This window comes from Saimiri boliviensis, chromosome 4, assembly GCF_048565385.1.
Source record: "Saimiri boliviensis isolate mSaiBol1 chromosome 4, mSaiBol1.pri, whole genome shotgun sequence".
NCBI lineage: Eukaryota > Metazoa > Chordata > Mammalia > Primates > Cebidae > Saimiri > Saimiri boliviensis.
The window spans coordinates 133,609,506-133,633,862 of record NC_133452.1 but is presented as its reverse complement, the minus strand read 5'-3'; the positions used below and the strand labels follow the sequence as shown (position 1 = coordinate 133,633,862).

The following is a 24,357-nucleotide window of genomic DNA, read 5'->3' as shown; positions in this document are numbered from 1 at the left end:
TCTGAATCCCAAATGTTCCCACAAGCTTTATTCCAAAAATAATTTTATTTAATAGATATTAAATAATGTATAGTAGGAAAAGGAGCTGGTGTCAGGTTCTGTTCATGTCCTTCTCTCACCCTAGCTCTTCTCGTGTCTTGCCTATTTTTTTGGGCATTTTCTTAGCATGGGGATCTTCTAGCTCCTTGGCCTTATAATAATGGGGAGCCACCTCCAGAAGCCAACTGCTCTCAATCTCCAGTACCTAGAAGGAGAGAGAAAAGAGCAATAGAGTTCTCTTCTTTCCACCCTAGATCCTTTTTTTTTTTTTTTGAGACGGAGTTTCGCTCTTGTTACCCAGGCTGGAGTGCAATGGCGCCATCTCGGCTAACCGCAACCTCCGCCTCCTGGGTTCAAGCAATTCTCCTGCCTCAGCCTCCTGAGTAGCTGGGATTACAGGCACGTGCCACCAGCTAATTTTTTGTATTTTTAGTAGAGACGGGGTTTCACCTTGTTGACCAGGATGATCTCGATCTCTCAACCTCGTGATCCACCCGCCTTGGCCTCCCAAAGTGCTGGGATTACAGGCTTGAGCCACTGCGCCCGGCCCTAGATCCTTTTTTATTGTCAATTTTTTTTTCTAAATTGAAACAGGGTCGGCCAGGCACAATGGCTCATACCTATAATCCCAACACTTTAGGAGGCCAAGGCAGGCAGATCACAAGGTCAAGAGTTTGAGACCAGCCTGGCCAACATAGTGAAACCCTGTCTTTAAAAAAATACAAAAAATTAGCTGGGCGTGGTGGTGGGCACCTGTAATCCGAGCTACTTGGGAGGCTGAAGCAGGAGAATCACTTGGATCTGGGAGGTGGAGGCTGCAGTGAGCCTAGATCACATCATTGCACTCCAACCTGGGTGACAGTGTTGTTCTATTGCCCAGGCTGGACTGCAGTGGCTGACTGCAGCCTTGACCTCCTGGCTCAAAGCAATCCTGCCTCAGCCTCTCAAGTAGCTGAGACTACAGGCACGAATCACAGTGCCCCATTAATTTTTTTGTAGAGATGGGGTCTCACTATGTTGCCTGGGCTAATCTTGGCCTCCCAAAGTGCTGGGATGGCTTACAAGAATGAGCCACCATGCCCAGCGCCAGCCTAGATCGTTATGTGTGTGGTGGAAAGTTACTTTCCCCTTTGACTACAGGGCTAGAGGTAAAGGTGCCTGGCTCTATTATTATATACCCAAAGGGCAGATAGACCTCTATATGTATTCAAGATACCAAATAAGCTATTCCTAAGAAAAGTATGGAACATGAAGACTATAAGTACACTTGTGAAACCAGAGACTCAACTCTGTTCATTATAGCCCAGCACCTATACAGTAGCCATTCAAATATTTATTGAATGAATGTATAGTTCTCAGATCTTGGAAGATGCTGACACCTGTAAGGAAGGATGTCAGCCAGGCACCGTGGCTCATGCTTGTAATCCCAGCACTTCGGGAGGCCGAGGCGGGCATTTGAGACCAGCCTAGCCAACATGGTGAAACCCCACGTCTACTAAAAATACAAAAAATTAGCTGGGCATGGTGGCTTGTGCCTGTAATCCCAGCTACTGGGAGGCTGAGGCACAAGAATCATTTGAACCCAGGAGGAAGAGGTTGCAGTGAGCCAAGATCACACCACTGCACTCCAGCCTGGGCGACACAGTGAGACTCTGTCTCAAACAAAACAAAAAACAAAAGGATGTCTTTCATTTTACCCTACCTCCCTATTTTTGTACCAGGCCAAGCAACCTGAACCTGGGTTCTTAGCTTGCCAGGACACCGCTCTACAGTCTCCACCTGCATGGGCACAGGATGTTCTCCTCACCTGTCTCATGAACTCTTTGGTGGTCAAGACAAGTTCATGGTAGAGCAGCCAGCGCGGCTGTTGCTCAAAGAGGGAGGAGTTGGGATGAATGAAGACCGTCTGCTGCTGTTTCACTGTGCGGTAGCCGCTCCGAGTCAACCGTGCTGTGTGGTAAAAGTAACCAGCAGTGATGGCCTAAGGGGAAGGCAGGAAAGAAAATCAATGGAAAAGGCAGATACCTGGGGACCCTAAGTGCTCACTACCGGGAAAACTAGCGAGGTAGGGAAGGCATGAAGAATCCCCCAGGAATGAACCTTCAGTGGTCTGGGGAAGAAAGCCCTGGGAGGACATGTCCTCAGGCTGGAGGAGCTGCTGCATGCCCCCTAGAAGGTACTGTGGGTAGAAGGCAGTAGGCAAAAGAAATGCTGACCTTGCGTACACGGATATAGTCCCCCTGGCAGGAACTGAGACCAACTTCCACACGTTCCAAGAGCCCTTCCAGCTGTTCCCGCACATCTCGGGCTCGGCGCATTGATCTGAACTGTACAAAGTTCTCATAGCACCACTGGGAAGAGTAACCACTCTCAGCCCACTGGGAAGAGGGTTAAAAAGAAAGGAGAGGTCGTTAAGTATACAGCGGGACTAAAGTCCCACCATGTCTCTTTCCCACTCACCCACGCCCAGTGACCTGTGTGTAAACGTTTAGCAGAACCAGGTGGTCACCACCAGGAATGAAGAAGTTGACACGGGCATTGTCCGCATGAACAACCTTGTCCTTTGGCCGGTAGAAGATGGAGTTGTTGACAGACAGCATGGCAGCCACTGTCAGGATCTCCTCTGAACAGCTGTACCTGGGACAGGAAGGGGAAAACACGAGTTCAAAGCAAGACACATAAACACAGGTACGGTGGAGGGGGAAGGGATCGCTGTGTGATGGATGTTTCCTCGTGTGGGGAAGGCCGGTTGGCATAATGGTTACAAAGCAGCCAGCAGATAGATAGATTCTGGCAGCAGTTTGGGGGTCAAGGAGGTAGGAGCATAGATGAAACACAGTTACAAGGGGGGACATCCATGGAGGCAGGAGCAGAAAACACTGGGGACTTCTGAGGCTTCTGCAGAAAGTGTGCATTCAATATGTGCATTCGGAAAAGATCTCCGACAGCAGAGGAATGGCATTTAAAGGTGGTCCCTCCAACAGCTACATCTAAATGTTCTAGTTTGAAACCTTGGGAATGAGTAAGTTCCAAAACCAGCCCTCATTCAATAACCCTCCCAGATGGAAAATCTACTTTCGTTCATGACCCATAATTTTCTGTCAGTCAGTCTTGCCCATTTACTATAATCAAGGACAGGATCAAGTGTCTTACCCTTGTGGGCCTCAGAAGGGGGCATTCGGAGTTATCTAATAATTTATTATTTATTAAATAATATGAAGAGAAAAAGACAAAGAGACAAAGAAGACCCCAGAGACAGAGGAGGCCTGGGGGCCTGGGTGGAGAGGAGGGCTTACTTCTCAGAGGCCAAGATCATTTTGGACAGCATGGGGTCCACCGGCAGCTCTGCCATCTTTCGACCAGACTAAGGAGAGGAGAGAGAGAGAGAGAGTTGAGCTCGGTCCTCCCTCAGGATTCCCTCCATTGCTATAGGGGTCCCTGGAGCCATCCTGACCCTTATCATCCTGCCCCCACCCATGCTGCCCCCCAACTCACCGTGGTGAGCTCCCCAAGGTGGTTGAGGGCTCCCAGGGCATACAGCTGCTCCAAAGCCAGCAGCAGTGTCTCATATGGTGGAGCATCCAGGAAATCAAAGTGCATTAGGTCATGGATCCCTACAGAGAGGTGGGTGGGATGGAACAGAGTCCCTTCAAAGGACCATGACTCCAGCCCACCTCCCCCTTCTCTCAGGTAGCCCAGTCACCTAAGCTCTTGAGTAGCAACACGACATTGCCCAAGCTGGTCCTCTGGATCTCAGGCACTGTGGTTTCCTCGAGCTCGTGCTGATAGGCCCAGGCGGTATACAGGCGGAAGCACTTCCCTGCAGCCACCCGACCTGCCCTGCCAGCTCGCTGATTAGCTGAGGCCTGGAAAGAAAGGAGAGCAGGCTAGCTGACAATTTGGTCGGGGAAAAGAAAAAGGGCAGTATTTATGCAAGAAATTTAGATGGATGTAAACTGCTCATCCCCGTTCGCTAAGAAGCCCCTACCCTGCTGCTGGAGTTGGACCTTCCCCATGGACCAATTCTACCTCCCTGACTCCCATGCATCCCCAGGCTGACCTTGCTGCAGGGTGTGACAGTGAGCGATTCCATTCCTGTGCGGGGGTTGTAGCTCTTCTGCTTACAGAACCCTGGATCCAGCACATAAATGATGCCCTCAATGGTAAGTGATGTCTCAGCAATGTTTGTTGCCACAACCACCTGAGGGAGAGGATATGGGGTCACCCAGCGGCCCTGCCCACCTCGCTACCCAGAAAAAGTCATCTTGGAAAGTTACGAGTAGTGAAGCAGTTGCGGTAAGGGAAGCAGGAGCTGAGAGAATTGTATCCAAGGTCAAGAGCAAGGGACAAGGGCAGAAGACAGGGGAGAGGGAAATGGGGGCTGGGAGTCAGCAGAGGCACGAGGAGGAAAGCAAATGGAGAAGAGGATTTAGGGTGTTAATTTTTTCAGAAGGGGAATGGGAGTGTTCAAGTTCCTGCCCCATCTTCCCCACCACCGCTTCCATCTTCACACAACACTTCCTGTAAGAGCCTTCTAACACGTCTCCCTGTTTCTACTCCCAGCCTGTCAATAGCATCCAGGATGGTCCTTTTAATATATAAACATGTCACATCACTCCCCATCCTTCAGTGGTTTCCTATCCTACTCTAGAATTCAATCCAAGCCCCTTAAAGGCCTGGATCACCTACCCCGGCTGCCTTTCTGACCTCATCTGCTAGCACTCCATCCCCTCCCTCACTCCTCCTGCACACTGCTTTGCTCTGCCCACATACATGCACTCCTCACTGGATCATTTCATTTGCATCAGCTGTTCCCTCTGTCTGTGGCACTTTTCTCCCAAATATCAGCCTGGCGACTCCCTCACCTGGTTTGGTCTCTATTCCACTTTCCCTTTACTGAAGGGCCTTCCCTACACCCCAAGGCAAATATCTTCATGCCAGTCCTCACCCCCACCTCTCAGAGTCAAGTTCCATCCTGGTATGCTGCCTTGTATCTCTTCACAGCACTGGCCAGAAACTGACATTATGTATTTATGCATCCACTGTTTCCCCAATAGACCGCAAGTACAAGTTTGTTAGGCTAGGGACTTTGTTTTGTGCATCACTGTATCAACTCCTGTGTATCTGGCACCACACAGAAAGAACCCAATTAAATATTTGTTGAATGAAAGTTACATCTCTGCTCAAAATCCTTTGATTGCTACTAAGCTGTCTAAAGTCCAAACTTCCCTGGACATGGTGGCTCATGCCTATAATCTCAGCACTTTGGGAGGCCAAAGCAGCCAGATGACTTGAGGCCAATAGTTCAAGACCAGCCTGGCCAACATGGTGAAACCCCACGTCTACTAAAAATTAGCTGGTTGTTGGCCGGGTATGGTGGCTCACACCTGTAATCCCAGCACTTTGGGAGGCCAAGGTGAGCAGATCGCCTGAGGTCAGGAGTTTGGGACCAGCCAGGCCAACATGGTGAAACCCCACCTCTACTGAAAATACAAAAAATTAGTGGGGCATGGTGGTGCGCACCTGTAATCCCAGCTACTTGGGAGGCTGAGGCAGGAGAATTGCTTGAACCTGGGAGACAGAGGTTGTAGTGAGCTGAGGTCATGTCACTGCACTCCAGCCTGGGCGATAGAGCCAGACTCCATCTCAAAAAAAAAAAAAAAAAAAATTAGCTGGATGTGGTGGTACACACCAGTAACCCCAGCTACTTGGGAGGCTGAGGCACAAGAATCACTTGAGCCTGGGAGACAGAGGCTGCAGTGAGCCAAGATCTTGCCACTGCACTCCAGCCTGGGTGACAGAGCAAGACTCTGTCTCAAAACAATAAATAAATAAGTAAAGTCCAAGCTCTCCTGTCATCAAAGGCCCTCCCTAATCTTAGCCCCAAATTGTTTTTAGCCTTGTCTCCTACTCCGGTACCGCATGAACCTCCCACTAAGCCTACTAGCTCACATTCTGACCTCAAACGCGCCTAGGGCCTTCCACTGATAACTTCTCAGCCATTTTTCTTTTTTGAGACAGAGTCTCACTCTGTCGCCCAGGCTGGAATGCAGAGGCACAATCTCGGCTCACTGCAACTTCCGCCTCCCAGGCTCAAGTGATTCTCCTGCCTCAGCCTCCCAAGTAGCTGGGATTACAGGCACCCTCTACCATGCCTGGCTAATTTTTGTATTTTTAGTTGAGACAGGGTTTCACCATGTTGGCCAGGCTGGTTTAGAACTACTGACCTCAAGTGATTCACCCGCCTTGGCCTCCCAAAGTGCTGGGATTACAGACGTGAGCTACTGCACCCAACCTCAGCCATTTCTCTTAAAGGTCTGTATCAAAGCCCACCTCCTGGCCCATCAAGGACTTCCTATCTCCACTGAATCTACTGTGCTTACTTTCCAGATCACATGTTTGGCTCTCTCTTGGTTCATATGGTATTTCTCCTCTCTCTTCAGCCCCAGGGGTGAGAGACTGGCTCCTCAGCTGTGTCTGCAGCTGTGCCCAGGACTCCCCTTGCATGGGGCAGGTACACACCTTTTTCACTACTGTTGTGTGAAGCATAGGTGTGAAGAGTATGGGTTTCTCCAACTGACCTTTCGTGCCCCAGGTGGTGTGGGCTGGAAGATACGGGCCTGCATGTCAGAGGGCAGGTTGGCATAAATGGGCAGCACCAGGAGCTCCCGGATTTTGGAGCCCAGGCGGCGGCAGCGATCCTGGAGCATCTCACAGGCAGCCTCAATCTCTTCCTGGATAGAGAGTGGGGAGAGCAGCAAGGGTCTCAGGGTCACAGAAGACCAACATGCCAGCCCTGTCCTCCCCTGGGATACATCACCCCCTCTCCCAACCATGTCAGGCACCTGTCCTGTCAGGAACACCAGGATATCCCCAGGGGGCTGGGTCACATGGATCTGCAACACAGATACGACACAAGCTTCCAAGTAGTCAGCCTCTGGAGCCTGGAGAGCAGAAAGAGATGGGGTCACAGGAGGGCCACCTGCTTAGGCAAATCGTTCCTCTCCTCCCAACTCAACATTCGCTTCATTGTAGTTCCCCTTTGGACTTTCCGTTCCATCTTTCCCTCCTTGGGATAACCTCCTCCAAAGGCCCCAGCTTGTCTGCCACAGACTTAAGCCTATCCTCCCTGAGGGGGCACCTTGGTATAGAAGATGTCCACAGGAAACCTGCGTCCGGGGATTCGAAACACAGGGGCGTCATCAAAGAAGGTGGAGAAACGGGCAGTGTCCAATGTGGCTGAAGCCACCAGGACCTTGAGCTCAGGTCGGAAGCGAGCAACATCCTTGATCAATCCAAAGAGAATGTCTGTGTGCAGGGTCCGTTCGTGTGCCTCATCCACCATCACCACGCTGAAGAGGGAATAGGGGAGCAATGAGGGAGGAGCTTTGGGCTATGCGGTATCAGGGATCCCTGGATGAGAGGGGAGCAATGGACACAAAGAGCTCAAGAATGACTGTTGAGGGAGGGGGCTCTAAGGAGAAGCCGGCCATCCCAGTTACATAAGACCCAATAGAAAGTCAGAGAAGGCACAGCCCCGTGATCTGCAACCTATCCCAGCCTCAGCAGACAATAGGAGCCAAGATTTAGAGGCTGCACACTGATCCAGGACAAGTCAGACATGCCCTCTAGTTCAGTCAAGAGTCTGCTTAGACTCAGCAGCTTCTCTTACTAGAAAAAGTGGAAAGATATGTTTTAAAGGAAAAAAAAAAAAGTGGAGGGCAGGGTCCCTTTCAATAAGAGTGGGCCACCAAGGCTGGCTTGGAGATAATAGACCAGAGCTGCTGCGATTCAAACAGCCCAGAAGCTCCTGGTGTCCTGTGGAACAACTGCCTCTGGCATCCTTCCTGGCTCTGTTTCTTCTTTTGGAAAGAGGGGCAAGTTAAGCCTTTCAACCCCAACTCTCAGAGGACTCTGCACATTCCTTGGTTTCCCCCTAACTCAGTTAAGTACATGACACCTTCTTTCTCTTTGCTTTATTCTTTGGCTTTTCTGGGTGGCAGCCAAATCCCAGGAACTCATTCCCATCTTCCCTTATCCACCTCCCTGACCTCAACTCTGTGCCTAACCCTAACTGTGATGGTGAAGTTCCCAGCCATTCCACAAAGCAGGCTGGTTCAATGGGCAAAAACATCTGCATCAGACGCTCTTGCACTGGCTCGCTCTCCATGGGTTCTCAGAGATTTTTTGCAAGGGATATGAAGTATCAAGTTCTATGTGTCCAATTGCTCCACTGTGATATTCCAGGGCCAGAAATTCACAACAGCCTCTGAAGAGCTGAAAAAGCACATATTGTTCAGCTGGCCTGACCCCACTCCCATCTCATTCATGAATCCCTTTTCCCCCTCAACACATGCTAAACCAACCCCTGATTGGCCATTTCCAGCACTAAAAGCTCATTATTCACAGACCAAGCTACTCAAGACTTGTATGGAGGGCCAAGCCCCAGGGTCCAACCACTCTGACAAGCCCTGAAATCTCTGAGGGTTACTCAGCCATTTTGATATTGAGCTGGAATCTGTCTCCCTGTAACCTCCCCATGGTTCCTAGCTGCGTCCTGTAGGGTCACATAAAACAAGTCTGATCCTTCCTTCCATGTAACAGCTTTCACATATTTAGAGGGAACCAGGATGCTTCCCCTGTTTCTCCCTCTGAGTTGAGCATCCCAAGTGTTTTCAAATGTTCTTCGCACAGCATTTTAAGTCTCTGAAGCAATGTTCTTCTATTCTGATTGTTTTCTAAACCCTGGAGAGGAGTAGGGAAGGAAAAAGAGGTTTCTCTACAATCTCTTCTATCCGACAGCCCCATCTCCATGGTACCTGGAGGTCAGTTCAAGGACCATTTGAACCATAAAGGTTCAAGAACTGGTGGATTAATCAGAAGACACTGGCTGAATTGGCTAGCTGGGAAAGAAGGAGAGAAAGGCCAGAGATTAGAGATCCAGGAAAGCACTGAGCAGGAAGGAGACAGCAGAATATGAGGAAGAGAGTGTAGGCTCTCTCACAGGAGATGAGGGCCCTGTACGTACCTGTAACTTGCAAGGTCAGGCTCAGAGAGGAACTCCCGGAGAAGCATCCCATCTGTCATGTAGCGGAGGACAGTTCGCTCTGATGTGCAGTCCTCAAAGCGGATGCTGTAGCCAACCTGGTCAAGGGAATCATTAGCAACCAAGCATGGGCTGGTGCACCCGGAAAGGAACTTGGGAAAGGTGAAGTGGGACAGCACCAAGACGTCTGTGGGGACCTGAGCGCAGTGTAGACTCAGTCACAGATCCCAGTTCCCTAGAAATCTCACCTCATTCCCAAGCTTCACGCCCATCTCCCGGGCCACTCGGGCAGCCACACTCATGGCGGCCACTCTCCGGGGTTGGGTGCAGGCAATCTTCATACCCTTCTTTGTATAACCCTGAATGACAAGGAAGAAAGAAGAGGTTTGTCCTTTGCTAAATATGCCCCCTGGGACCACGTACAATTCAGAGAAAGTTGTAAAAAGCCAGGCAGGAGACAAGGAGAAAAAGACAGATGCTGAAAACCAGAAAAGAAGGGCAAATAAATAGGATGACAGACCTAGGGCCTTCAGAGAGGGTCCTCACTCAGCTCTGGGTAATTAAGCTCATGGCTCTGCTGGACTTGAGCAGGAAAAGAACAGATTAGCTGAGGCAGACCCAGCTAACGTGAAAAAAAAAACAGGAAGGCGGCTGGGCGTGGTGGCTCATGCCTGTGATCCCAGCACTTTGGGAGGTCAAGGAGGGGGAATCACGAGGTCAGGGGTTCAAAACCAGCCTGGCCAAAATGGTGAAACCCTGTCTCTACTAAAAATACAAAAAATTAGCTGGGCATGGTGGTGCTGGTGGTAATTCCAGTTACTAGGGAGGCTGAGGCAGAAGAATCGCTTGAACCCAGGAGGCAGAGGTTGCAGTGAACCAAGATCATGACAACGCACTCTAGTCTGAGCAATAGAGCAAGACTCCGTCTCAAAAAAAATTTTTTTAATATGGGCATGGTGGTATGCACTTCCCAGATACTGAGGAGGCTAAGGTGGGAGGATCTCTGGAGCCCAGGAATTTCAGGCTGCAGTAAGCCATGATGGTACCACGTCATTCCAGCTTGGCCATCAGAGCAAGAGCTTATCTCCAAAATAAGGCAGGGGGCGGGCATGGTGGCTCACGCCTGTAATCCCAGCACTTTGTGATGCTGAGATGGCCAGATCACTTGAGGTCAAGTTAGAGACCAGCCTGGCCAACATGGCAAAACCCTGTCTCTACTAAAAATTAACCAGATGTTGCTGGGCGCGGTGGCTCAAGCCTGTAATCCCAGCACTTTGGGAGGCTGAGGCGGGTGGATCACGAGGTCAAGAGATCGAGACCATCCTGGTCAACATGGTGAAACCCCGTCTCTCCTAAAAATACAAAAAATTCGCTGGGCATGGTGGCGGGTGCCTGTAATCCCAGCTACTCAGGAGGCTGAGGCAGGAGAGTTGCCTGAACCCAGGAGGCGGAGGTTGCGGTGAGCCGAGATCGTGCCATTGCACTCCAGCCTGGGTAACAAGAGCAAAAGTCCGTCTCAAAAAAAAAAAATTAGCCAGATGTGGTGGTGCAAGCCTGTAATCCCAGCTACTCAGAAGGCTGAGGCAGAATGGCTTGAATCTAGGAGTCAGAGGTTGCAGTAAGCCGAGATTCCGAGACTGCGCCATTGCACTCCAGCCTGGGTGACAGAGCAAGACTCCGTCTCCAAAAACAAACAAACAAACAAAAAAGACAAGAAAATAGTCCGTTAAATCCTTTTCTTTTGGCCAGGCTGGAGTACAGGGAGGTCAGCATTTACACACACATCCCAGTCCACTTATCCACCTACTTGTCCATCCGACGTGAATGAACTGAATGCAGGAAGTAAGAACAGAAATGTGAAAAGGGTATAGTCTTTATTCTCAAGAATTTCACAATTTAGTGGAAAAGATGGGTTAAATGTCTACTAAAAATATAGTAAAAGGAGCTCTGACAAGGAATGAGGACATCAATGCCTGGTGCGCTGGCAAGCTGAAGGGTGAGATGACCATACCTCCTCAAAGAGATACTGTGGGATCTGGGTGGTCTTCCCTGAGCCCGTCTCGCCTTCAATGATGAGGACTTGGTGACTGGCAATAGCAGCCAGGAGCTCCTCTCGAAACGGGAACACCGGGAGGCTGCGGCGGACAGCCTGGATGGACTCTTTCTGCTGGGCCTGAGTTGAAGCAGGTGGAGGTGATGGATCCTAAGGAAAGAGAAGGAGGCGTGAGCTAAATAGCTCGCTTCAGGTCCTCCTCAGAATGTCTCCCAGCTCCCCTCTTACCTCATCACCCTGGAGCTGAGTGGCCCGCACAAACTCAATGGTCTCCTCCTCCTCCAGCACTAGTTGATACTTGGGCTCCTGAGAAGCAGCATCTCGGGCCCCAAACTTCAGGGACGCTGCCCCAAGCCGAGCCTCCTCCCAGCGCCGCTGCTCCTCCCCAGGAGCTCCTGATTCCTCCTCCACTAGATCCACAGCTCGAGCTGGCTATGGAGAGAGGGGATATGTGAAGCCCCAAAAACAGGCTGTCCTCTTTGCCCAGCCCCTCCTCCCGTTACTACCCCCGCCCACTGCCCACTTGCTTTGCCTTGCCCACTGGGAAAGGCAAGGCAAGAAAGGGGCTGGCCCAGACGTTGCCCAATCCCCTAAAGGCTTCCCCACAATTTGTCTTGGGAACGAAGGCTGAAGCAAACGCTGCTTCGCCTTACCTGTCCTCGGGTTTCCTTGGGCATGTGGTAGCGGTTGGTGGCCTCCAGCTTCTCCTGCTCCCCAGCTGCCCGGTACTCCCGGGCGAGATCCCGGACTCGCCGCTTATATTTGAGCTCCCGCCGCTCATGCCGGCTCAGCTCTACATCCCCAAAAAGGAACTCCTCATCAGCCAGCTCTGCCTCTAGGTCCTCAAGCTTCTCTCGTTCCCGCTTAGCCAGGTACTCTCGGCGAGATTTCTTCCGCAGCTCAGGGACCTGAGTTGGGAAAGGACAGTCAAATCCTTAACAGGGAAAAATTCCCCGACAGGCAGGCATGACAACCTAAGGATGCACCCTCCACCTTGCCTCTGCCATATACCACCAGAACAGTGACAGGCCTAAATCTGGGCCTCTCTGGATGCTACAAGCTGACCCCACACCCTACCTTCCTGCAATGGAATACAGCTGGAAAGTCCTCTTGGGCAGCATTACCATCTTTGTCAATATAGAAATATTAGGGCAGTCTGTATATCTTATATTTCACTCTTACCATTTTATTCAAATTAGTGGAAAGGGGGAAAATAAAAGGCTAATCCAGTATTTAGAAGCACAGGACTCGAACTGAAACCATTTAAACAAAGATGGAAACCAGTGGGGGTGCCAATAGGAGGCAATCTTCAGCCCCAGTTCGACGTTCCTTGGTTTTAAACTGAATGACTGTAGTTTGGGGAAGGGAGAAAAACTGATTATAAAAAGTTAGGATGGCCGGGCTCGGTGGCTCAAGCCTGTAATCCCAGCACTTTGGGAGGCTGAGGTGGGTGGATCACGAGGTCAAGAGATCGAGACCATCCTGGTCAACATGGTGAAACCCCGTCTCTACTAAAAATACAAAAAAATTAGCTGGGCATGGTGGCGTGTGCCTGTAATCCCAGCTACTCAGGAGGCTGAGGCAGGAGAATTGCCTGAACCCAGGAGGCGGAGGTTGCGGTGAGCCGAGATCGCACCATTGCACTCCAGCCTGGGTAACAAGAGCGAAACTCCGTCTCAAAAAAAAAAAAAAAAAAAAGTTAGGACTACAGCATCAGTGCTGCTGTAAGGCAAATGTGATCAGGGATGTTTGGCTCTCTGGTACTCTCCCTGCCACGCTCTATGTCACTTAGCTCTATGTCACATTTACCTTTAATACAGACTTTTCAAGACACATTATAGATGACAGCAGAAAACTCAAAATATCTCTAAGGCCCATTCTCACTCTAACCAGGAGTCCTACCATGCTAACATCATCTTCGCTGTGATCACAACTTCCTCTATTGTAGGGTCAAAGCCCCTCTCGTGGCCAGGCGTGGTGACTCATGCTTGTAATTCCAGAACTTTGAGAGGCCAAGGTGGGTGGATCACCTTAGGTCAGGAGTTCAAGACCAGCCTGGCCAACATGGTGAACTTATCTCTACTAAAAATACAAAAATTAGCCAGCATGGCAGTGGCCACCTGTTAATCCCAGCTACTCGGGAGGCTGAGGCAGGAGAATTGGTTGAACCCAGGAGGTGGAGGTTGCAGTAAGCTTAGATCACGCCATTGCGCTCCAACCTGGGCGACAAGAACAAAACTCTGTCTTAAAAAATAAGCCCTGGCCGGGCACGGTGGCTCAAGCCTGTAATCCCAGCACTTTGGGAGGCCGAGGCGGGTGGATCACAAGGTCGAGAGATCGAGACCATCCTGGTCAACATGGTGAAACCCCGTCTCTACTAAAAATACAAAAAATTAGCTGGGCATGGTAGCGTGTGCCTGTAATCCCAGCTACTCAGGAGGCTGAGGCAGGAGAATTGCCTGAACCCAGGAGGCGGAGGTTGCGGTGAGCCAAGATCGTGCCATTGCACTCCAGCCTGGGTAACAAGAGCGAAACTCCATCTCAAAAAAAAAAAAAAAAAATAAGCCCCTCAGGTCAGGCGTGGTGGTGCACGCCTGTAATCCCAGCCTTTGGGAGGCCAAGGTGGGTGAATCATGAGTCAGGAGTTCAAGACCAGCCTGGCCAAGACGGTGAAACCCCGTTTCTACCAAAAATACAAAAAATTAGCCAGGCATGGTGGCACACACCTGTAATCCCAGCAACTCAAGAGGCTGAGGCAGAAAATTGCTTAAACCCGGGAGGTGAAGGTTGCAGTGAGCTGAGATCATACCAGTGCACTCCAGCCTGGGTGACAGAGTGAGATTCTATCTCCAAATAAATAAATAAATAAATAAATAAAAATAAGCCCCTCTGCTGCTCTACCATTAAGGGGCCTGGTTCTGTTTAGTTGCTTGGCTTTTCTTGTTTGTCCTGTAAAGACTTAAAATGCAGTTTATGATCATGACCTAATCTAAGTACCACAATCAAATATTCCTTCAATGGAAGAGGCAGATTTTTTTTCTAATATGGGCAAAAAATCAGAGCAATTTAAGCCTCAAAAAGAATAATGATGTGAGATTATAAAATACTGAAAAATAAAAATTCATGAGTCCAATGTGACACACACAAACAAAAAACGGGGAAAAAAAATATCTGCCACTAGTGAAATGACTGTTACACCAAACTCTTTACTCTAAAAATTGGCATTTAAAAGAAAACAAACATTTACTCTGCTTTGTATTTATTTATTTATTTTTTTTAGAGACAGCCTTGTTCTGTCACAGCGGCGCAATCTCAGCTCATTGCAGCCTCCACCTCCCAGGTTCAAGTGATTCTCCTGCCTCAGCCTCCTGAGTAGCTGGGACTACAGGAATGCACCACCATACCGGCTAATTTATGTATATTTAGTAGAGATGGGGTTTCACCATGTTGGCCAGGATGGTCTGGATCTCTTGACTTTGTGATCTGCCTGCCTAAGCCTCCCAAAGTGCTGGGATTACAGGCGTGAACCACCACGCTTGGCCTACCCTGCTTTTTAAGAAGGAATTGTAGGCGAGGTGTGGTGGCTCACACCTGTAATCCATGCAGTTTGGGAGGCTGAGGCAGGTGACCTTCACAAGGTCAGAAGTTTGAGAACAGCCTGGCCAATGTGGTGAACCCTGTCTCTCCTAAAAATACAAAAATTATCTGGGCATGGTAGCACACGCTTGTAGTCCCAGCTACTTCGGAGGCTGAGGCAGAAGAATCACTTGAATCCAGGAGGTGGAGGGTGGAGGTTGCAGTGCACCACTGAACTCCTGCCTGGGCAAGACTCCGTCTCAAAAAAAAAACAAAAAAAAAAACAGGAGTAATTGTAGCTTGTTCCTAGTTGTTGAGGAAAAGCTCTTCTTTACATACAAATTCTAGCCAACACATATAACAGGAATAACAGAATCCAAAAACCCCCAACAAAATGACATGTTCACCAACGAATTAGCAGTGGCTGGTAAAACCATTAGATGAGCCAGGTGCGGTGGCTCAAACCTGTAATCCCAGCACTTTGGGAGGCCGAGGCGGGTGGATCACAAGGTCAAAAGATCGAGACCATCCTGGTCAACATAGTGAAACCCCGTCTCTACTAAAAATACAAAAAATTAGCTGGGCATGGTGGCACGTGCCTGTAATCCCAGCTACTCAGGAGGCTGAGGCAGGAGAACTGCCTGAACCCAGGAGGCGGAGGTTGCGGTGAGCCGAGATCGCGCCATTGCACTCCAGCCTGGGTAACAAGAGCAAAACTCTGTCTCAAAAAAAAAAAAAAAGGCCGGGCGCGGTGGCTCAAGCCTGTAATCCCAGCACTTTGGGAGGCTGAGGCGGGTGGATCACGAGGTCAAGAGATCAAGACCATCCTGATCAACATGGTGAAACCCTGTCTCTACTAAAAATACAAAAAATTAGCTGGGCATGGTGGCGCGTGCCTGTAATCCCAGCTACTCAGGAGGCTGAGGCAGGAGAATTGCCTGAACCCAGGAGGCAGAGGTTGCAGTGAGCCGAGATCGCGCCATTGCACTCCAGCCTGGGCAACAAGAGCGAAACTCTGTCTCAAAAAAAAAAAAAAAAAAAACCATTAGATGAAAGGCTGCTGGTAGGAAGAATATCAATACTAACGTATACACAACTGGATAGTATGTCCCCGTGATATGACATAATATAAAGTACACATCACTGCCCAAGAAGTATTCCTGCCACAACTGTTTAATCTGAGCGTATACAAGCTTTAGATCCAATTCCTGCTTTAAAGAAAGCACACGGCAGAGAAGTACTTAACACCACAAGACAAGGATCAGAGAAATTCAAAATTCAGGACACTGCAAGGTGAGATAGAAAGATTAAAATCTGATAACCAAATGCAATGTTTGAACCTTCACTACATTCTTGTTAGGAAAAATCAGTTATTAAAGTTATTTTGAGAGTAATGAGGGAATCTTCTATTGTAGAGAGATCTTTTTTTTTTTTTTTTTGAGGCGGAGTTTCACTCTTGTTACCCAGGCTGGAGTGCAATGGCGCAGTCTTGGCCCACCGCAACCTCCGTCTCCTGGGTTCAGGCAATTCTCCTGCCTCAGCCTCCTGAGTAGCTGGGATTACAGGCACGCGCCACCGTGCCCAGCTAATGTTTTGTATTTTTAGTAGAGACGGGGTTTCACCATGTTGACCAGGCTGGTCTCCATCTCTTGACCTTGTGATCCACCCGCCTCGGCCTCCCAAAGTGCTGGGATTACAGGCTTGAGCCACCGCGCCCAGCCCCCGTAGAGAGATCTTAATAGACACATAAGAATTGCTGTTCAGCCGGGTGCGGTGGCTCAAGCCTGTAATCCCAGCACTTTGGGAGGCTGAGGCGGGTGGATCACGCGGTCAAGAGATCGAGACCATCCTGGTCAACATGGTGAAACCCCGTCTCAACTAAAAATACAAAAAATTAGCTGGGCATGGTGGCGCGTGCCTGTAGTCCCAGCTACTCAGGAGGCTGAGGCAGGAGAATTGCCTGAACCCAGGAGGCGGAGGTTGCAGTGAGCCGAGATCGCACCATTGCACTCCAGCCTGGGTAATGAGTGAAACTCCGTCTCAAAAAAAAAAAAAAAAAAGAATTACTGTCAACTTCCTGGCTGTGACAAAAACATTTTGGTTCTAGAGGACATTGTTTTTATCCTTAGGAGGTATACACTAATGTACTTAAAGTGCCATAAGGTCTAAGATTCTTTTAAATGATCTGAAAAGAAAAACATACCACATTTTCATAGACAATGCAAACACTACACATTGTACTAGTTATTTTTCTATCTGAATAGTGTGTATCAGTATTCTTCATTCTATTCTTTTTTTTTTTTTTTTTTTTTTTTTTTTTTTTGTGAGACAGAGTTTCACTCTTGTTACCCAGGCTAGAGTGCAATAGCGCGATCTCGGCTCACCGCAACCTCCGCCCCCTGGGTTCAGGCAATTCTCCTGCCTCAGCCTCCTGAGTAGCTGGGATTACAGGCACGCGCCACCATGCCCAGCTAATTTTTTGTATTTTTAGTAGAGACGGGGTTTCACCATGTTGACCAGGATGGTCTCGATCTCTTGACCTCGTGATCCGCCCGCCTCGGCCTCCCAAAGTGCTGGGATTACAGGCTTGAGCCACCGCGCCCGGCCCTTTTTTTTTTTTTTTTTTGGAGACGGAGTCACACTCTGTAGACAAGCTGGAGTGTCACGGCGTGAGTGGCACTGGAGTGCTTGGCTCACTGCAATCTCTGCATTCTGGGTTCAAGTGATTCTCCTGCTTCAGTCTCCCGAGTGGCCAGGACTACAGGCACATGCTACCATGCCCAGCTAATTTTTGTATTTTTTAGTAGACAAGGGGTTTCACCATGTTGGCCAGAATGGTCTGGATCTCTTAACTTGTGATACACCTGCCTCTGCCTCCCAAAACTGCTGGGATTACAGGCATGAGCCACCATGCCCAGCCTGTTCTACTCTTTCAACTTTCCTATGTGCTTAAAAATTTTTGTAATTGAAAAAGAAAAATTAAGGCCGGGCGCAGTGGCTCACACTTATAATCCCACCACTTTGGGAGGCTGAGGCAGGTGGATCACCTGAGGTCAGGAGTTTGAGACCAGCCTGGCCAAAATGGTGAAATCCTGTCTCTACTAAAAATACAAAATTAGCCAGGTGAGGTGGCTCATGCCTGTAATCCCAGCTACTCGGGAGGCAGAGGTAGGAGAATCACTTGAACACGGGAGGCAGAGGTTCAGTGAGCTGAGAGCACAACACTGCACTCCAGCCTGGGCAGCAACAGTGAAACTCCATCTCAAAAAAATAAATAAATAAATAAATTTTAAAAAATAAAAAGAAAAGGGCTGGGAGCAGTGGCTCTCCCCTGTAATCCCAGCACTTTGGGAGGCCAAGACAGACGATCACAAGGTCAAGAGATCAAGCCATCCAGGCCAACATGGTGAAACCCCATCTCTACTAAAAATACAAAAATTAGCTGGGCGTGGTGGCATGCACCTGTAATCCCAGCTATTCAGGAGGCTGAGGCAGGAGAATCACTTGAACCCTGGAGGTAGAGGTGGCAGTGAACCGAGATCGCACTGCTGCATTCCAGCCTGGCGACAGAGCAAGAATTCATCTCAAAATAAAATAAAATAAAGAACTCGGAGAGTCCCAAAATTCTACTAGGGAATCTAAGTATGACTTTACTTGACAAGACCAGGCCTTTGGAAAACAGCCTACCTTACCTAGGCTCACATCGTATAAAGTCCAGTTCATGAATTACAAGGGCTCTTTCCTTGTCCAGTGAGAAGACAAAACCACATAAGGGGTGAAGAAATTAGGTGGTGGGAGGGTATTTGAAGACGGTGTGCCTAAGCTGAATGGTCAGCACATCCCCGTACAGCAGGACTGCTGCCTCACCCTCCAGCAACCTTCTCGACAACATTCCAGCTGCCTCACATCCCATTAGGACTCAGGAATAGGGAAAGCTCACAATTTCATTCATTAATACACAGTATATTTCATCCTAAAGAGTCAAGGAGAATTTATGGTAGCCTCCTTTCCCCTACAACTTAAGAAGCTTCCTTCCCTCAACAACCTAATTCTGTCCTCAGCTGGTTCCTGCCAGCCAAGCCCCTCCTCTAGAGACCCGACCACCCCATCAGCCTCCACCGCATGCTTGCTCCGTATCCTCTCTCCTTATACCTGACCACTCTATCAGAAAGTCTTTCCTTTCATCTTCTGATCTTGGCTCCCCGGGCCCTGGGACTCACCATGGCCTTCCGGTCTTCCTCGGCCATCTTGAGACGCTTCTGAGCCTCTTCATAAGCCTAGAAGAAGAAACCAAGAATGGAGGGATGTGAGGCCAAAGAGCCCCCAACACTGACAGCCACTCCCCTCTAGAATCACAAGGATCATTCAGTACTGTAACACAAAAAAAGTCACCTCTCAGTGAGGAATCTCTATGATTGCAGGTAGAGCAGAGAGTTGCCTGAGGAAGCCACAGGATGCACCGGGCTTCTCTCACCAGAGTGAACATCTCTCTAGAGACAGCTCCTTGTCTTCCCAGAGATCACTATCTCTGCAATCACAACCAACCTCAGATTTCACCCACAAATCCTGAGGACTGAAAGAACGTGCTGTTCCTATTCACCTTCTTGTCTGACCGCTCCAGGACATTTCGAGTCCGATCCTTGTCCCGCTGTCGAACCCGCTCAGCAAAGGCGTCACGCTCCTCCAGGTCCTGAAGGCGCTCCCGCTCTGTCCGTTCCCACTCATCCTCCGACTCCGGCTTCTCTGTCTGCTGTTTACTCCCCCTGCAGCCCAGCCCAGGGGATTCAATAAGGGCATCGAGAACACTTCCACCCACCCCATCCTCTCTCGACCGGCTTCTGACTTACCCTGTTTTCTTATTCCCCTTCTCAGAAGTCTCTTCCTCCTCTTCTTCCTCCTCTTCCTCACGCTTCTTCCTGAGATGTTTCCTCTTTTTACGCTTCTTCTGGAGGCTGCTCCCAGCCCTACTCACAGTCTCCTCACTGCTCTCTTCACTGTCTTCCAGCAACCTATAAGATCGGTTCTTCTCCAGCAGGGCTCGGGCCTCCCGCTCTGCTGCCCTAGCTGGCTTTTCTACCACTGCCTTTCGTGGTACCTATCAGTAGAGGGGAAGATAAGGAGGTCTGAGCAACTCCTGATCTCTGCCCTCCTACTTAGCTCTGTTCCTAATTTAAGCAATTACTTAGTCTTAAACCAGCTAACCAGTCTTCATTCTCTTTCTTCCTCATGGCTTCAACCCATGTTCATCAACCTGAATGGGGCCCACAGCTTTTTTTTTTTTTTTTTTTGAGACAGGGTTTCACTCTGCTCCTCTTGGGCTCAAGCGATCCTCCCACCTCAGCCTCCTAAGTAGCTGGAAACACAGGTGCACACTACTATGCCAAGCTAATTTTAAAATTTTTAGTAAGAACAAGATTTCACCATGTTGCCCAGGCTGGTCTCCAACTCCTGCACTCAAGTGATCCTCCTGCCTCAGCCTCTCGGAGTGCTGGGATTACAGGTGTGAGCCACTGCACCTGGCCCCCTCTCTTAATTGACTGAAAGGAAGTTCAGAAGTTGAGGGGGGCCAAGCACGGTGGTGCACGCAGGCCTGTAATCCCAGCACTTTTGGGAGCTGAGGAGAGAGGATTGCTTGAGCTGAGGAGTTAGAGACCAGTCTGTGCAACAAAGCAAGACCTTGTTTCTTTAAAAAAATAAAAATGAAAGATATTAGCCGGGGGTGGTGGCTCGCGCTCAGAGTCCCAGCTACTGGGGAGGATGAGGTGGGAGGGTCACTTCAGCCAGGGAGGTCGACGCTGTAGTGAGCCGTGGACTCTCTGGATGGTACGACTGCACTTCAGCCTGGGCGACGGGGCGAGCGAGGCCTTGTCTTTAAAAATGAAAGACAGAAAGAAATCCAGAAATTAAGATCCCTGCTGAATCGCAATCTGCGTTTTAACAAGGGCCCTAGATGCATGTTAGAATTCGAGAAACACCTTTCTATTGCGCTTAACCCGACACACTTCTTTCAATCTTCTCCACTAAGCTGGGCGTCCAGCAGCTCAACGGAAGGGAATAAATGCTTGGGAACTGAGCTTACTTAATTTCTCGGAAAAGGAATACATGCTTGTGAACTGAGCTTACTTCACTTCTCGATGGACCGTTAGGCCAGCCTCAACGGAACAAATCACAGGGCCCCTCCCCTGCTCCACTCCCCACCCATGACGGCACCTTGTTCCAGAGTCTCAGGGCGAAGTCCCGGGCCGGACCACTGAGGTCCAAGGTATCAGTGTCTCGTAGGCGCTGCAGGAACTCCTCAGCCGAGGTGCAGCGCTGCGCGGTACCGATCAGGAACTGGGCGACGTGCCGCTCACTCAGCCCCAGCACCGAGTGCAGCTCGTCCTGAACCCAACGCTCCAGCCCCGCCGGCGTCGCCATGGTGACCCACGCTCACTGCTCTCGGCCCTGAAGCCTCCGGCAGGCTCGCTGACGGCTAGGCCGGTCGGAGGTCTGGAACCCTCGACTGGAGCCTCAGCTTCGCAAGGCAGCTAACGCGGGACGCCTAGGATGAGTTTCCAACATCCCAAACCCATCTTCCCTTACCGCGGAGGCCGGAAGGGGCTGCACTTTTTCGGCCTCTAAGCACTACGGTGGCCGAGCGAGTTCAAACCTCGCGGAACCGTACCTGAGGTTGAGGGGTAATTCTTTTTCTTCATTTCCGCCTCTGTTCAGTTTCTCTGACGCCCCCTGATGGTCAGTCCGTGAGTGCGCCGCTCACGCATTCCTTCAAGAAGTGAAATTAATTTAATGGGCTCCTAATGTGTGCTCATTGTTTTCCGTCGCTGGGGATACAACAAATAACAAACCAAAAATTCCTTACCGAATTTACATTTTGCAGTGGGGGAGAGACAGGATACATAATAAATAAATAAAGTATGGAAGTTTTATAGAGCCAAAAACTATACAAAGTAAGGGGGGAACCGAGACTATTTCAAATTATTAGATCGGGTCCATGTTCATAAAATATATTAGCAGTGTTGGCCGGGCGCCGTGGCTCACGCCTGTAACCCCAGAACTTTGGGAGGCCAAGGCGAGAGGATCACCTGAGGTGAGGAATTCAAGGCCACCCTGGCCAAGATGGTGAAACCCTGTTCCTACTGAAAATACAAAAATTACCTGGCCAGGCGAGGTGTAATCTCTGGCTCACGTCTGTAATCTCAGCACTTTGGGAGTCCGAGGTGAGAGGATCACCTGAGGTCCGGAGTTCAAGACCAGCCTGATCCAACATGATGAAACTCCGTCTCTACTAAAAATACAAAAAATTAGCCGGCTGTGATGGTGGGCGCCTGTAATCCCAGCTACTCAGGAGGTTGAGGCAGGAGAATCGCTTGAACCGGGGAGGCAGAGGTTCAGTGAGCCGAGATGGCGCCACTGCACTCCAACTTGGACAACAGAGTGAGACTCCATCTCAAATTTAAAAAAATATATACAAAAATTAGCCAGGCGTGGTGACGTGCACCTATAGTCTCAGCTACTCAGGAGGCTGAGGCAGGAGAATCGTTTCAACCTGGGAGGCAGAGGTTTCAATGAGCCGAGATGGTGCCACTGTACCCCAGCCCGGGAGACAGAGCAAGACTCTCTCTCAAAAAAAAAAAAACAAAATTAAGCCAAGCACGATGGCACATACCTGTAATCTCAGCTACTCAGGAAGCTCAGGCAGGAGAATCACTTGAACCCAGGAAGCAGAAGTTGCAGTGAGCTAAGATCCTGCCACTGCACTCCAGCCTGGGCAACAGAGTGAGACTCCATTTCAAAAAAAAAAGTGACTTTTGCTAGGACTTAGGACTGGTTTGTCTGCAGCAGGAGTGAAGACAGGTCAGGCATAAGGGAAGAACTCCGAACAGGAAGAAACTGGGAAACTAGGAAAGTTGCTAAGACAAAATCTCCAAACTAAGGAATGGGCAAATTGTGTTCTGCATTTTTGCCAACAGCTTGAGAAAATCACCAGTGGTTGCTTATTTAAAAATAAGCAAGGCCAGCCAGTTGCGGTGACTCATGCATGTAATCCCCGCACTGTGAGAGGCCAAGGCTGGCAGATCACGAGGTTAGGAGTTTGAGACCAACCTGGCCAGCATGGCAAAACCCCATCTCTACTAAAAATACAAAAATTAGTCGGATGTAGTGACAGGCGCCTATAATCCCAGCTACTCAGGACGCTGAAGCAGGAGAATTGCTTGAACCCAGGAGGCTTGGGTGAGAGAGCAAAACTTTGTCCCCCCCAAAAAAAAACGAAAAATAAATAAGCAAAGCCAGGTGCAGTGGCTCTTCCTATAATCCCAGCACTTTGGGAGGCTGAGGCAGGAGGATATCTTGAGCTCAGGGCTTTGAGACCAGCCTGGGCAACATGGTGAGACCCCCTAATCTCTACAAAAAATACAAAGAATTAGTCAGGTGTGGAGGTGTGCACCTGTAATCCCAGCTACTCTGAAGGCTGGGACAGGAGAATCACTTGAGGCCGGGAGCCAGAGGTTGCAGAGAGCCTACATCAGTCCTCTGCACTCCAACAGACTGAGAATATGCCTTAAAAAAAAATGCCTGGGCCCAGGTGGCGGGAGCACCAGGATCTGTCGGTTGGGGTCCTACTTTTATCTAATGTCCCCACAATGCCCTTTGCCTTCCTCAACGTGGTCCCCCTCTCCAATCCCATTTTTTGGAGCTGAGAATCCACTCTCCGGGTTAGGAAAGGCCCTCAGGAGGTGGAGGGAAACCTATGGAATGCCAAGAAGCTGTGAAATGAAGTAACATCACGCCTGCCCCTCACCATTACTCTGACCAGGGTTCTAAGGTCACACTTAGAGCGTAACAGAAAATGGAGAAGTGCAAAGGGCCTAGCAGAATGGCTGGCGCCACCTCAGCTCACATGAAGATGAGCAGCTCAGAGGAGGTGTCCTGGATTTCCTGGTTCTGTGGGCTCCGTGGCTATGAATTTTTCTGTGAAGTGGATGAAGACTACATCCAGGTCAAATTTAATCTTACTGGGCTCAATGTGCAGGTCCCTCACTATTGACAAACTCTAGATATGATCTTGGATGTGGAGCCTGATGAAGAACGGGAAGACAACCCCAACCAGAGTGACTTGATTGAGCAGGCAGCCGAGATGCTTTATGGATTGATCCAAGCCCGCTACATCCTTCCCAACCGTGGCATCGCCCAGATGTTGGAAAAGTACCAGCAGGCAGACTTTGGCTACTGTCCCCATGTGTACTGTGAGAACCAGCCAATGCTTCCCGTTGGCCTTTCAGACATTCCAGGTGAAGCCATGGTGAAGCTGTACTGTCCCAAGTGCATGGATGTATACACACCCGAGTCATTGCGGCACCATCACACGGATGGCGCCTATTTTGGCACTGGTTTCCCTCACATGCTCTTCATGGTGCATCCCGAGTACCGGCCCAAACGACCTGCCAGCCGGTTTGTGCCCAGGCTCTACGGTTTCAAGATCCATCCAATGGCCTACCAGCTGCACCTCCAAGCTGCCTGCAACTTCAAGAGCCCAGTCAAGACAATTCGCCGATTCCCCACCCCACCTGTCCTGCAGTCTTTGTTTGACACTTCCTTTCCTTTTTACCACCGTTTCAGGAACGCTGTATGGTTTTTAGTTTAA

The 24,357-nt window shown here is 49.7% G+C and overlaps 1 protein-coding gene and 1 pseudogene across 2 annotated transcripts; one reads left to right on the top strand and one right to left on the bottom strand.

Moving 5' to 3' along the window:
• Positions 1-8: 8 nt before the first annotated feature.
• DHX16 (DEAH-box helicase 16) lies at positions 9-21,362 on the bottom strand. Of its 2 annotated transcripts, XM_003944646.4 has the most exons (20): positions 20,925-21,362; positions 19,562-19,809; positions 19,315-19,477; positions 18,935-18,991; positions 11,792-12,046; positions 11,367-11,570; positions 11,097-11,288; positions 9,334-9,444; positions 9,068-9,183; positions 7,181-7,391; positions 6,885-6,983; positions 6,621-6,773; positions 4,100-4,240; positions 3,743-3,905; positions 3,535-3,653; positions 3,336-3,403; positions 2,514-2,676; positions 2,256-2,417; positions 1,847-2,020; positions 9-244 (listed from the first exon to the last, which is right to left on the bottom strand). In XM_003944646.4, exons 1-20 carry the CDS (start codon positions 21,129-21,131, stop codon positions 116-118), a joined length of 3,135 nt encoding a protein of 1,044 aa, XP_003944695.1. In that variant the 5' UTR covers positions 21,132-21,362; the 3' UTR covers positions 9-115. The 2 variants fall into 2 exon arrangements, with proteins under 2 accessions (XP_003944695.1, XP_039323866.1); XM_039467932.2 differs by lacking the exons at positions 9,068-9,183; positions 9,334-9,444; positions 11,097-11,288; ... (4 more) ...; positions 19,562-19,809; positions 20,925-21,362 and adding an exon at positions 8,109-9,061.
• A 2,241-nt stretch (positions 21,363-23,603) lies between these two features.
• Positions 23,604-24,357, top strand: LOC101036081 (casein kinase II subunit beta pseudogene; annotated as a pseudogene).